The sequence below is a fragment of the Mustela nivalis genome (genome assembly GCF_964662115.1).
Source record: "Mustela nivalis genome assembly, chromosome: 7".
NCBI lineage: Eukaryota > Metazoa > Chordata > Mammalia > Carnivora > Mustelidae > Mustela > Mustela nivalis.
Genome location: NC_139026.1, coordinates 18,495,647 through 18,509,917, shown reverse-complemented (window position 1 = coordinate 18,509,917; position 14,271 = coordinate 18,495,647). Strand labels below are relative to the sequence as shown.

The 14,271-nt window shown below is 32.9% G+C and overlaps 1 protein-coding gene across 1 annotated transcript in view; it reads right to left on the bottom strand.

Moving 5' to 3' along the window:
* Window positions 1-14,271, bottom strand: part of NUP37 (nucleoporin 37) — a 43,540-nt gene that overhangs the window by 10,294 nt on the left and 18,975 nt on the right. The window contains exon 6 of the mRNA XM_082739486.1: window positions 442-532. Within this exon, the coding sequence (XP_082595612.1) occupies window positions 442-532 (91 nt within the window). The remainder of the gene's footprint in view (window positions 1-441; window positions 533-14,271) is intronic.

Below are 14,271 nucleotides of genomic sequence, written 5' to 3'. Positions count from 1 at the left end.
AATTGATAATAACTTCTAGTGTATTTTTAGAATTTTAGAAAGCTCTACTCTGAATAGGAGTTGAATATCACTGCAGCCAGCTCAAATTTGTCAGTGATGCTGTCTGTTTACATATTATAGCTTCAAGCATGGATATTAACTTTTTTTTTTAATGAATATTGCTACTAGATAGACTGGGCATCTGTTTTTAGATTGCAATCTTCAAAAGGGCAGGAAAAATGTACTCCGAAAAATGTCATTTATGGATGATGGTTGTAAAATAAAAACTTAATTATACAGAGATTTTAAGTTACAGAATTCTACACTAGTCTGATGCATTTATGACAATTAGAGTCTCTGAGGTAGAAAAAGTAATTGATTTTTCTCCTCTATATATGCATGTATTACACCTGTATATGTCTTCTCAGCTTAATAAAAGAAAACCAAGTTATAAATACCAACCTTAAAACTTTCCTCAGGATGCCAGCACACACTCATTCCAGGGGAATGAAGAACAAAATGAGCTGTCTGCATTCCTTCCAAGTTCCAAATCCTAATAAAAGAATAGAATATAATGTTAAATATTTTTGCTATATCACTACTAAAATAAAAATGACACTCCCATCAATTAATTCAAAGCTATTAACTAGAGATTATACTATATAGATATTTATAGCTAAAGTATATGTTTAAAAAAAAACTGAAAGCAGTGTGAAGAAGTTTTAACATACTCAGTCATGGAAAAACAATCACATACATTTTCTAATTTAACACTGTAACACAGTAACCAAATTAAACTATTCATATAATCTTTATTTTGTGGGCAGAATCTTGAAGTTTCCAGTTCACTAAATAGGTTGCCTTCCTACTTCAGTAGTCATTTCAGTAACGGTTTCTGCCAGGGGTGCTTAACACATCCTACCCCCAATACTCCCATTTTCCAAAATAATGTATAAAGAAGCTAGTATGAGGTGATGTGACATGAATTTAGGGAGATAATTTCCATACTTGTTTAATTCCTTCTGCTTTTGTCTTTCCATGCCAGGAGCTGCTTCTTATCTTATACCTTCTCTGATCTGGCTTACTTCCCCAATTCTGCTTATTAAAGGTGCCTTGATTGAAAGCCACCAGAGTAAAGGTTGGTTGAAGGAACAGATACCTGGTTCTTCCTACTCCTCCTCACACTTACAAATCCAGAGTAACAAGGACCAAGCTACTCGCTGACATGGCTTTCTATCTCAATTTCTTTCCCAACCTCATAGCAGAGATCAAGACTTAGAAATCTCAATAATGGCACTTTACTGTGAAAAGTGCTACTCCCCATCCAGACTGCTAGTTGTCCAGCTCATCCTTCACACTCAGCCAGTTATATCTCACAGATATAAGTACAGAGTGTGGAAGAGTTAGCATGGCAGGAGGCAGAAGTTCTGAGTGGTTGGCAAAGTACACACAGAATTCTGGTCTTTAAGAATTTAAATTAAGAATTAAAACAGCTCATCAAAATGCCTTAGACCTTTTCTTCTAGGGTTTATAGTTTATATCCCATTAGGGACCACAAAATAATTTCAACAAACTTAAGGAGTATACATTTGAAGTTTAGGGAAAGATTTACTTCAAAAACAATAGACATATGTATTGAACATTGCTGTTATTCTGTGCCAAAGCATATTATTTGAAATATTTTTTCTCTCTTATAGAAATTATAGGATCTTCAATTATGAAATATTATAGTTACATATAAACAAACACAAATGTTTTTCAAAATGATTATCTATTTGATTAAATAATTTAGAAGCATACTTTTTCTTTTGCCAAATCAACACTTTTCATCTATATTTACTATACAAGGGAAACAATTATAATTTAATTGAAGAGGGAATCACATTTACCAATAGTTTGTGCAATTGTATTTCACTTCCCACAATGAATAAGATTATTAATTATGGCAACTGAATATTTCTTTCTTCTCTATTGCCTCTTGCATAATAAAGTGCTGGGCTAGCATATATTTTACCACTATTGAAATAGTAGGAATGTCTTGCAAATTCAGTGAGTCTCACGGGGGAATGGTCTAAAGGCTCCATTCTTTCAAACCTTTTCATCATTTTTTTCCTTTCAAATGAAGAAAACCAAAGAGGTAGAAATTATGAATAAGGACATTCTACAAAAATAAGTGTATTTTAATTTGGTCCAATGAACCAAATTTTAGTCTAATTTTTAAATAGTATTTTATCCTAACAGAACCTGATGCTTAAAAACAAAACAAAACAAAAAACCTGACTTAAAAATGAGGGTGATCCAGATTACTTTATAGGACTAGGATAAAGTGATTTATGGTTTATATTTATGTGCTTATTAAATAATTCTCAGTGGTTGCATAATCTAAGTACTAAGTGTGCAAAATACAACAAATTGGGCTGAAATGAGTTATAACTAAATAAGCTACAGATGGTATACTTTAAGTTGTTAAGTCTTATTTCCCTTTTTGATTGATTCCATAATTAAGTTCTTCTCAAATCCCTTTGTAGAGCTCAACTCATTTTTCTGTCATTACTTCATGGCTCATCTAGTTAATATTAGTTCCATCAGATAAAATCACATTCTTTTATTTTTTGATACATTTTTTTGCAGTTCACCATACATAATAAAAAACACATAAATCTTAAGCACACAGCTCAGAGAATATAGCACTCAATTAAGAAACAGTATTTCCAGGGGGCACCTGGGTGGCTCAGTGGGTTAAGCCGCTGCCTTCAGCTCAGGTCGTGATCTCAGGGTCCTGGGATCGAGTCCCGCATCGGGCTCTCTGCTCGGCAGGGAGCCTGCTTCCTCCTCTCTCTCTATGCCTGCCTCTCTGCCTAACTGTGATCTCTCTCTGTTAAATTAATAAATAAAATCTTAAAAAAAAAAAAAAAAAAAAGAAACAGTATTTCCAGAACTCCAAAAAGTCATCCTGGGCTTCCTTCTGATCTTCTTTGCTCTCTCACAAAAAGCACCTAATATCCTGACTTCTCACAAAATTGTGTACCTTTGCCTGGTTTGAACATCATAAAATGGAATCATGTAGTACATATTTTCTTGGTCTGGCACCTATCACTTATCATTAGATTTTGTGAGATTTACTAACATTGTCGCATGTTGTTATATTCTGTTCACTTGTTGCTGTAGATAGTATTCCATTAATTAAACACACTGTAATGTATTTACCTACTGTACTGTTGATACTTAGGCTGTTTCCAGTTTTGGTCATTGTTAATAATGCTGCTGTAAATCTTCTTGTATGTTTCTTAGTTAATACACTCACATCCCCCCACCCCCAACACACAAACACACACACCCCTGCTGAGTATATATACCTACGCATGGAATTGATGGATTATAGCTTACAAATATGTTGAACTCCAGCAGGTATTGTCAAATAGCTTTCCAGACTGGCCATACCTTGTTTTTTCCTCTCATACTGCTTTTAATTACCAACGGAAGAAACCTACACGTTCTCTGACAAATTTACGATAAAAACAATCTTAAAACAATCATTTGGCAAAATGTGCAACTTTTCAGTTGGTCTTACTTGTAAGGTAGATTTTTAAAATCTTCCCCTTTTTCTTGCATATTATGTTATTTTCACTTATCCATGTATGGATTAATTTGCACAAATTTTAAGATGTGAATACAATATGTAGTCAAAGCTCTTAACTGACTTCCTTCTGACAGACTCTTCCTTTTTCCCTCTATAGAATTGACAGGAACAAGGCTATTTTCTAATAGGTTCACATGTACATTTGTTGTAGACTTACAGAGGGAAGATGGTTTTTTTTTTTTTTTAACTTAGTAAACCACCGTATGGGGTATAAACCCATGCCTATTTATTAGTACAATTACACAACTAGTATTATGTAAGCTGATAGAATATGAATGCGAAAGCTATTTCAATGAAGCTAAGTTGATGGCAACTAACTAAAGGTAAATTTCTAACTTAAAAATGCTCTTAAATTAGGAAGGTATGTCAGTTACAAAAGATTAAGCAATCAAAGTAAAAAGTCTAGATATGTTTTCACTATAGTCACTACCATGGGTGTGATTCATGCAAAAAAAATGTCCAGTGCTAATCATCAGACCCATAAATTATGGAAAAATAGATGTCTTAGCTTAAAATTTAAAAATTGGCAATAAGCAATTGATAAATTTTCATCCATATCTTGTGTATTAAAATAAGGTAGGTAGACAATCTCTTAAAATGATTTCCTGAGTTAATTCATATTTTTTGAGACTAGATTAGCTTAATTAAATTTTAATTCCGATGTAGTTAATATACAGTCATATATTAGTTTCAGGTGTACAATATAGTGATTTAACAGTTCCATATATTACTCAGTGCTCAGCAAGGTAAGTGTACTCTCAATCCCCTTTACCTATTTCATATATCCCCTGATACATCTCACCTCTAGTAACTATCAATTTGTTTTCTGTAGTTAAGAGTCTGATTCTTGATTTGTCTCTCTCATTTTTTACCCCCTTGATTTGTTTCTTAAATTCCATGAGTGACATCATATGGTATTCATCTTTCTGACTTACTTCGCTTAGCACTATATTCTCTAGCTCCAAGTACTATATATATATTATACATATACACATATACAAACACACACCACACCCTCTTTTTCCTTTCATCTATTGATGGACTCTTGGCCTGCTTCCATAGTTTGGCTATTATAAATAATGTTTCAGTAAACACGGGGGTGCATGTATCTTTTCACATTAGTGTTTTTGCATTCTTTGGGTAAATACCTAGTAGTGGGATTCCTGGGTTGTAGGACAGTTCTATTTCTAATTTTTTGAGGACCCTCCATATTGTCTTCTACAGTGGCTGCAGCAGTTTGCAGTCCACTCACAGTGCCTGAGGGTTTCTTTTCCCCCCCGCATCCTTGCCAACACTTGTTTCTTGAGTTTTTTATTTTAGCCATTCTTAAAGGTGTGAGGTGTTATCTCACTATGGTTTTGATTTACATTTCCTTGATGAGTGATGCTAAGCATCTTATCTTGTGTCTGTGGGCCACCCGTAGGTCTTCTCTCAAGAAATGTCTCTTCATGTCTTCTGCCCATTTTTAATTTTTTTTTTTTTTTTGGTGTTGAGTTGTATAAGTTCTTTATATATTTCGGATACTAATCCTTTATCAGATGTGTCATTTGCAAATATCTTCTCCCATTTAGTAGGTTGTATTTTAGTTTTGTGATTGAGTGTACTGACTTTTATTATTTAACAAACTGTTAGGTCTAGACCATATCAGATGAGAGTTTCTAATGTAACAGAAAACAAATTAATAAATTTGAAAATTCATATCAATATTTTCAAATTTATTGCTAATAAATTTGTTTATAATGAGTAAAGCTACTTAAAGTTAGTTACAACCACAGCAGCATACTTTTCAACGAAGAAGTATGTCACAAAAAAAGAAAAGCTGTTAGGATTCATAACCTTCTTAATAGATGTTACTCAAGCACATGGAAAGGTAATAGACTATAAATGTTTAAAAACACATTATTAAATTAAACTATCTTGACCAAAAATCAGAAGCTATTTGAAATACACTGTATACCTATTTAAAAGTTTACAAGGGAGATTTTAAAGAAAAAGCTTTTAAGGTAAAATTAGTTTATTGACATATTAAGAAGTCAATAATATAGATTAAATCAAAGAGCACTGTAATATAAATAGCATCCCTCTTCAAGTAAAATAATGACAACTCTGACCCAATTTGACTATAATTATAACAAACACCTCCAGCCCTCCCAACTCCATGGTCCTACGTTGAACTCTTATTAGATTTAAGCTGTAAAATTTACAGATGGAGAACTATCCAGATCTAACATTGTGAATTAAATATACTTTTGGTAGTTAGTTTATTGTTAAAATTATTGCCTCCTTTCAGGCTGAGTGCTTTTCAGCAGGACATTAAGTATCCCTACCATATGGTATTTAAATGTAATTGTCCAATTTAATCAATAAAAAGGTCCCATAAATTGGGTGTTGGCATATCGGAGATATCCTAGGTATTCTCAAGGGTCTTTTAAATTGACAATTAATAGAGGGAGATATTTCCTCTGAGAATTTGAAAGGAAATTTCTTGGGTAATACTCTGTTCTTTTTATTTGTTCTCCATTTTTTATTGGCATCTCATTGTTAAGAAGTTTACTGTATCATTTCCTCATATCAGACCTGTACCCCTGGGGATAAAAATATATGTTTATAAAAAATAAAGAAAAAAAAAGAAAAAAAAAAAAAAGAAGTTTACTGTAGAAGGAAATTTCTGCTACCAAATGTTTCTGACAGTATAGACAAAAGGAATGGGTGACATTAAATGACACATCTGTAACCATTTGGCCTTCTCTAACCAATAAAGCCAAAAAAAAATACTAACTGTAATCTTTCTAAAAGACTTGACTGGATCACATGAGTTGTTACTGATTAATTAAATATGAGAGCAAGAAAAAAAAAAGGAGGATCTACTTTACAGTGTTTCTGGGAGCAAGGAAGGGACTTCCAATATTCTTAGACAACAAACCCCTTTTTCATTAAATTTTGTGATAACAAAATGAAGATTTTTCCTTCCCATTTCCAAGTAATTGACTACTAAGTTATTCATCACCATACGGATAATTCAAAAAAAGGGAAAACAGTATATTTCCTTAGTAAGTGAATGTAGAATTAGGAAGAAGCGAAACCAAATTACAAAGCAATTTAGTGTTAAAATCTCTGGTTTTAGGTGCAAAAGGAATTCAGAGGTGGGAAACCATATTATTGAAGGCACAAATCTAGGGATTAGATGGGCAAATCTGAGAGTGGGTATGATAGGTTAGTGTGGTGAATAAATAAACTTTGTCAGCTGGGCAAAAGCCTTTGACAAAATGCCATGATAATATAAAATAAGAATTTTGTACAGGGTACTTTCAGTATGTATCAGTATTTCAAATATATTGAGAAAAAAATATTGAGAAATAAGATAAGACTGATTTTGGTTTTTCTTCTTAAATGCTAGAGACTACTAAGCAAGTAGTATTAATATATTACTATTAGTGATAAAAGAATGGATTACCAGAAATTTTATTGACTTGAGTGTAAGAAGAATTATTAAGGATGAAAATGAGAGATAAATGCATTTGCTTATTATTTGATCCTTCAAAAACAAAAAAAAATGAGTCAAAAATAGAGTTAATAATCAAAGTCTGTGTGTATTTTAGAGGGGAGACAAAGATGGCCTGTTTCAAATACAACACTAACAAACCAACTATACCATACATAAAATAATCTACTATTGTAAATCTTCATAAAACCTTAGAGGTGTTAAAAAAAATCTTACAAGCTCACATGTTGTTCTTTCATTTCGTTTTCTTGAAATTATAAACAAATTCGGCAGAAACTACAAGTTTATCATCACAGAGGTGAGAAACTAGCTGAGGCTGCCCCAGTGGAGAATTAAATCTTAACTTATATAGACAGATAGATTTTTGAAGGACAGGAATTGTGAGAAATTTTGCCACATTTAAAAATAAACCTCAAATTTAAACTCTCAATGGCAAAGAAATACCATATGGCAGTTTTCAAACAGATCATATACAATGATTTCATTTTCAAGGAATTCAGAGTAAAAGGACCTTTCCTTTAACTAACATAAACACCACTAATACTATCCAGGAAATATTAGCATTTCATTATTTCCAAGAAAGATTTCGATATACTTTAGAACCTAAAATTTGACTATTCTGTTGTAAATGAGGGAAAGTAGTCCTCATTAGTGACATAAATGGACTTTCAAAACAAACCTGAAAAACGTTTATGGATCTGATTCTCATTTATACAATTCACTTACTGCAACCACACGAGGGCCACATAAAACAAGCTTACATTACTGCAATCATTGATACAGTAATATATTTTATGAAATACTGGTTTTGTATTTCATCTATAATGGGACATGAGAGAGAACAAAGAGTTGAATATTAGAGTGGTGTCACCAGTACACAATCATATAAAAGTTCAGAAAAGTCTTGCATCACTTCATAACTTTATTGTAATCTTGCATTAACATACTGCATTGAATTAAAAAAGGTCTGCAAATGTGAACAACAGATTTTAGTATAACTTTCAGTTAGTTCTTATAAAGACATAGAATCTTTATGTTCCATTCATTAGAGGTAAATTATTACCAAACCCAACACAAACTTTATTTATTCCATTCTTAAAGCTCTTGTGAAAACTGTGCAATAATTGATCTTGATTCAAAATGCTACAAAAATTATAGGGAATTTTAGAAGACAAGCAGAGAACTTTATTTCTGCATTTAATCATAATATTATAATAAAGAATATAAATTCTCCTGATTTCACTTTGTACCTGTAATTATTTAGGCACAATTTATTTGCTCCTGAATAGGGATTAACCTCCCAAGGAATGCTTCATTGAAGGTTCTCAGTTCCCTTCTTTCTGTTTCCTGCAAGGACTATTTCTATTTATTTATTTACAAGTTTTACTTAGTTAATTAATTAATTAAATTTATTGACAGAGAGAGGGAGGGAACACAAGTTGGGGGAGTGGGAGAGGGAGAAGCAGGCTTCCTGCTGAGCAGAGAGACCCATGTGGGGTTCGATCCCAGGACCCTGGGATAATCTGAGCTGAAGGCAGAAACTTAATGATTGAGCCACCCAGGTGGCCCGCAGGACCATTTTTAAATAGATCAAGGACTGTTTTTAAATAGATCATGCATTTTGTGATCCCATTTAGGGTGGGGATGGGGTAGGAAACCAACTTAGTTATGGATTTTGAGGACTCTCAAATGTACATGAACAATGATAATCTAGGGTACACAGAAGACATGTGATAAACATTCTTTTTCCTCTTGTACAATTTTTCAAAAAACAGTACAATTGGCTTAGTGAATATCTTAGGTAATTTGGTATTCCCTTATCCAGTGATTTGGTTGTATTCCTAAAAAAAAAATCTTATTTTTTATATGCTACCCCTCTTCCATTCTTTTTAAAAATGATGACAGCTAGAACATGACAGCTACTAATATCCCATGTTTTATAGACAAAATGAATAGCACATTACATGTTTCTATTATTTTAGTCTTAAGCTAAGAATTCCTGGTTTCTAGAAGCCAATTTTCCTTCACCATAAATTTTATCTAATATTTAAAAAGACTATTGAGGGGGTGGAGGAGGAAAGGGATTTACTTCTGACATCCTTTGTAGTTACAGTGAGTACTGGGTCTTCTATTTCTTTTGTATCCCCCAAAGTACCAAATGTTGGCTATACTAAACGTGTTTAATAAATGCTTGTTGATCTGACTTGTTCTTACAGAACGGTACTGTTTTTAATATACAAGAACATCTGTTATTTGGCACTGACTGGGAATAAGATGTTCTGTATTAGTGAGTTTTTAAAATAATAAGCTTAACCCATTAAGTACTTAACTATCATTTTTATCTTCTTTTGGAAGTATGGAATAATTAATTTTCTAAATGAATATGTACTTATTTACTTCTCAAATATTATATTAATTTTAGCCTTCTTTTGATAATGCTGGGTCATAATTATGAACACCAATATTGTCATTTCTCTGTGCATGGCATATACACATACATATATATACATACCCATGTATTGGAATATGGTGGACAGGATGAAGGACCACAAAGGAAATGGTATCAAACATGAGGCTGAATGGCTAGCAATGCCATGATTTAGCTGGGTATTTTTCTTAAACACATCTGTCAGATGCTCTGGTAATGAGAAGATGCTGTGATAGGTACAGAGTGGCATTGATTCCTTCACCCAGTCACTGAGTACCTGCCACAAGGGCATCCTTCTAGATGCTGTGATGACTTTAAGGCAGTAAAACAAGGCTGACACTGAAAAATACCTTATTAGTGCAAAGGCCAGAGCAGTTTCCTCTAGAATAATTTTCCTTATCCTCTATAAAAATGTTTCTCTTTACTCTTTGTCTATAAACTGGGCTAACGAAGTATAAAGAAGAATATGACATCTTCATTTCAAGAACTGGTACTAGAATGTTTTAGCAAAGGTATCTTTCAAAAATTATAAATTCTTCACAAGAGATAACACTTCTGCAGGCATGACTCTAACTACAATTCTATCCATTTTATTAAATCCCTACATAATAATTGATTTTGATCAGAACACAGACGTAATCTGAACATTTGTCTTTTCAATAATATAAAAAGACTAAAACTTCAAGAGTGTTAAAGTAGAAACAGCATAATGTAGTTAAGCTAGATTGCCTGCAATTCCCCTCTATATAAAAGGGATAACAAGAAAACCTACTACATAAGGTTTCTGAGGATTAAATGGATTGATTCATTAAATGAGAATGAAACTTAGAAATACCTCAAAAGGTGGGGGTATTTCAAGATAAAAGACAGAGTTTTTGCAAATTTTTTTAGTATCCCATCCCATGGCAAAATAGTTATTCTGATACCATCCATATAAAAACTGACTGATTTGCAAGACAATATCCTTCCTTAGTTTTTCAACTTGACATTCTATAACTTGTCTTGTGTTATTTCTACTTTGAAATATTATTTCCCTCTTTCACTTTTTTTTTTTTTATTACTAATGACGTGAGTTTTATTCTAATAACTGAAGCTTTACTCAGGGCTATGACACTGCAGCACTCCAGATGGCACTATTTACATTGTACTTTATGCAAACCATATCCCTGGAACTGTGCATTGGCAGCCTTGTCTCTGCCTTACGCTTCCCTGTCATTTTATTTTTCTCATATTCAACTTTATTCATTGTAAAGAGGGACAAAGACTATCTCAGTTGTCTTCTTACATAGTCCTAATTATATACACACTGCAACAGGTACTCTATAGAAATGTATAATACAATTAAGGCACTAAATATTTTTGATGATTTTTTATACTTTGATAGCTTATATTTTCATGAGTTTCATTTAAGACTGTATAGCTGGCACTGTAAAATATTTATTTTAAAAGAGGGATATTGGGGCTAATAACGAACTGCTAACTTAAATGAGAACTCGATTTTCTTACAAACTTGCATAATCACAGAATACTAAAACTACATGGAAGCTTAGGTAAAATTTATCATCTTCTATAATAATATTTCAGAGTATGAGTAGCACCTCAGTTCACAGTTTGAATTAATGAAGTTATATCAAAGAATATAGAGAAGAAAAAGCTAAAATATTTTTAGATGTGAATACCATCTTCTTAGGATACACCTAAAAATCATCACTCAGGCAGGTGAATGCAGGTACTAGGGCCAGACTGCCTGATATGCCTGTTCCTCAACTTAACAGCAGATATGTCCCTTGCCACAAATTACTTTGCCTCTTAGTATCCCCATTATATAAAATGAGCATAAAATAGTACCGATCCCCCAAAAAAATAGTACCTATCTCAGAGTTGTTGTAAAAATTAATTAAGTTTACATAGGTAAGGTAATTAGAGTGGTGGTTAACATACAGTAAAGCACAATAAAATACTTAGTAATACTTGGCTATTAATATTGTAATTCGTTTATACAAAATAAAATAGCTTTGTCAGTCTTGGAGAAGCCTGAAATGGTTCCAAAATGATTATTTACAGGCTTAAAAATGTCAGTGATTTCCCCTCCCCTTTCTCTACTCTTTCCCCTACTGTCCCATAGAAAGAAAGAAAAAAAATAAGTCAGTGAAGACCAAGTACCTAGCACAGTGCCTGGCACACAGTAGATGTTTATTTGCTGACTGAATGAACTAGTCTATAGATTAATTTATTCTCAATACATTTATTTGTTCTTTATAACAAGAGATAAGTGACAACTTTTTATTCCCTAGACTGACATACTAGTATAAGTAAGAACTACCTTTAGTGTCTGATTTAGAATTTGGCAATTTAAATAAACTGTATAATTCTTATGAACCTGTTCAGGAGATAGATTGTTTTGAAATGATGTCCCTAAGACCATAAATCTAGCTAATTATAATACTCCGTCTCTCTGAAACGACAAAGTTAAACATTAGAAAATACATATATTTTAAATGTACATATTTTAAAACATATTTATTTTAAAAATTATTTTAAGTTGGCACTGAGTCAGAGAAATATTTCTTCTGCTCTTTATAGTACAAAATGTTAAGAATCTGTATTGTAGTCCTGCTCCTATTATATAATCTCTTTTGTTATATACGTGATAATGTAATATTCCTTTGTACAGACTATAGTGTTTTATATAATAAAACTTAGTATTTCAAAATTTTTGACATTTTATTCACTTATTTTATTTTACTCCCCATTTTAACCATTTTCAGGGCATAATTTAGGGCCATTTAGTACATTCCCAATGTTATGGAACCATCACCACTCTCCAGTTCCAGAACATTTTGATTATCACAAAAGGGAACAAACATTGTACCCATTGAGCAGTTTCTATTCCCTTCCACCCCCACTGTTCCTGGAAACCACTAATCTGTTTTTTGTCTCTATGGATTTCTTTATTCTGTAGATTTTATATAAATGGAATCAGAGAATATTTTATGTCTACTTTCTCTGACCTAGCATAAAGTTTCATCAATGTTGTAGCATGCATCTGTACTTCATTCCCTTTTATAGCTGAATAAAGTTTCAAAATATGGATATACCACATTTTGTTTATCTAGCCATTTGTTCTTGGACATTTGGATTGTTTCTACCTTTTGGCTATTGTGATGAGTGCTTCTAGGAATATTCCTTTGCACATTTGTTTGAAGACCTGTTTTAATTCTTTTGAACATTTACCTTGGAACAGAATTGCTGAGTCATGTTTAACTGTTTGAGGAAATGACTAAAATATTTCCACAATGTCTATACCATCTTACATTCCCACCAGCAGAGAATGAGGGTTCTAATTTCTTCAGTTTTCCCAACACTTGTTACTTTCTATTTGTGTTTGTTCTTTTCTATCCTTGTGAGTGTGAAGCAATATTTCATTGTGTTTTTTTTGGAAAAGATTTTATTTATTTGAGAGAGAGAGAGAGAGAGATCAAGAGAGCGCACATGAGAGGGGAGAAGGTCGAGGGAGAAGTAGACTCTCTGTGGAGCTTGAAGCCTGATGTGGGACTTAATCCCAGGACTCTGGGATCATGACCTGAGCCAAAGGCAAGTTGCTTAACCAACTGAGGCACCCAGGCACCCCTATCTCATTGTGCTTTTGATTTGTATCTCCTTAATGTCTAATGACACTCAGCATCTTTTCATGTGCTTGTTGGTTAGCTTATATCTTTTTTGGAGAATTGTTTATTCAAGACATTTGTCTGTTTTGTCTTTATTTTACTGAAGCATAATTAGCATATAGAGTTGTTTTAATTTTAGGTGTACAATATAATGACCCAACAATTCTATCTGGGTTGTCTTTTGTTTGTCTTTTTAATGTTCAATTGTAAGAGTTCTTCATATATTTTGGATGAGACCCTTATAGTTATGATTTGCAAATATCTTCTCCCATTCTGTGAGTTGTCTTTTTGCTCTTTGACAGTGTCCTCTGATGCCCAAAGTTTTAAATATTATTTTTTAAAAGATTTTTGATTTATTTATTTGACAGAGAGAGATTACAAAGTAGGCAGAGAGGCAGGCAGAGAGAGAGAGGAGGAAGCAAGCTCCCCACCGAGCAGAGAGCCCGATGCAGGACTCGATCCCAGGACCCCGAGATCATGACCGGAACCGAAGGCAGCAGCTCAACCCACCGAGCCACCCAGGCGCCCCCCAAAGTTTTAAATTTTGATGAAGTCCAATTTATATCTAGTTTGTTGTTGTTATATTCACCTTTGGTGTCATTTCTAAGAAATCACTGCCAGATCCAAGGTAATAAAGATTTGCCCCATGTTATCTTCTAAGAGCTTTCTAATTTTAAATAGATATTGTTGAGGATTTTTTTCATCGATATTTGTAAGGGATGTTGGTTTGCAGATCTCTTGTGATGCCTTTGGTATCAAGATAATGCTGGCATCATAGAATGACTTAGAAAATGTCCCCTATTTTATTATCCAGAAGTATTTGAGAGACTGGTATTGGTTCTTCTTTAAATGTTTGGTAGAATTCACAAATAAGGCATCTTGTTCTGGGCTTGCTTTTTGGGAAGTTTTTGATTATTGACTTAATCTCTTTGTTATAGATCTATTCAGATATTCTCACTTTTTCTTGAATTTTGTGTTTCTGGGAATTTGCCATTTCATCTAGGTGAACTTGCTGGTGTGTAACTGTTCATAATACTCTCTTAAAATCTTTTTT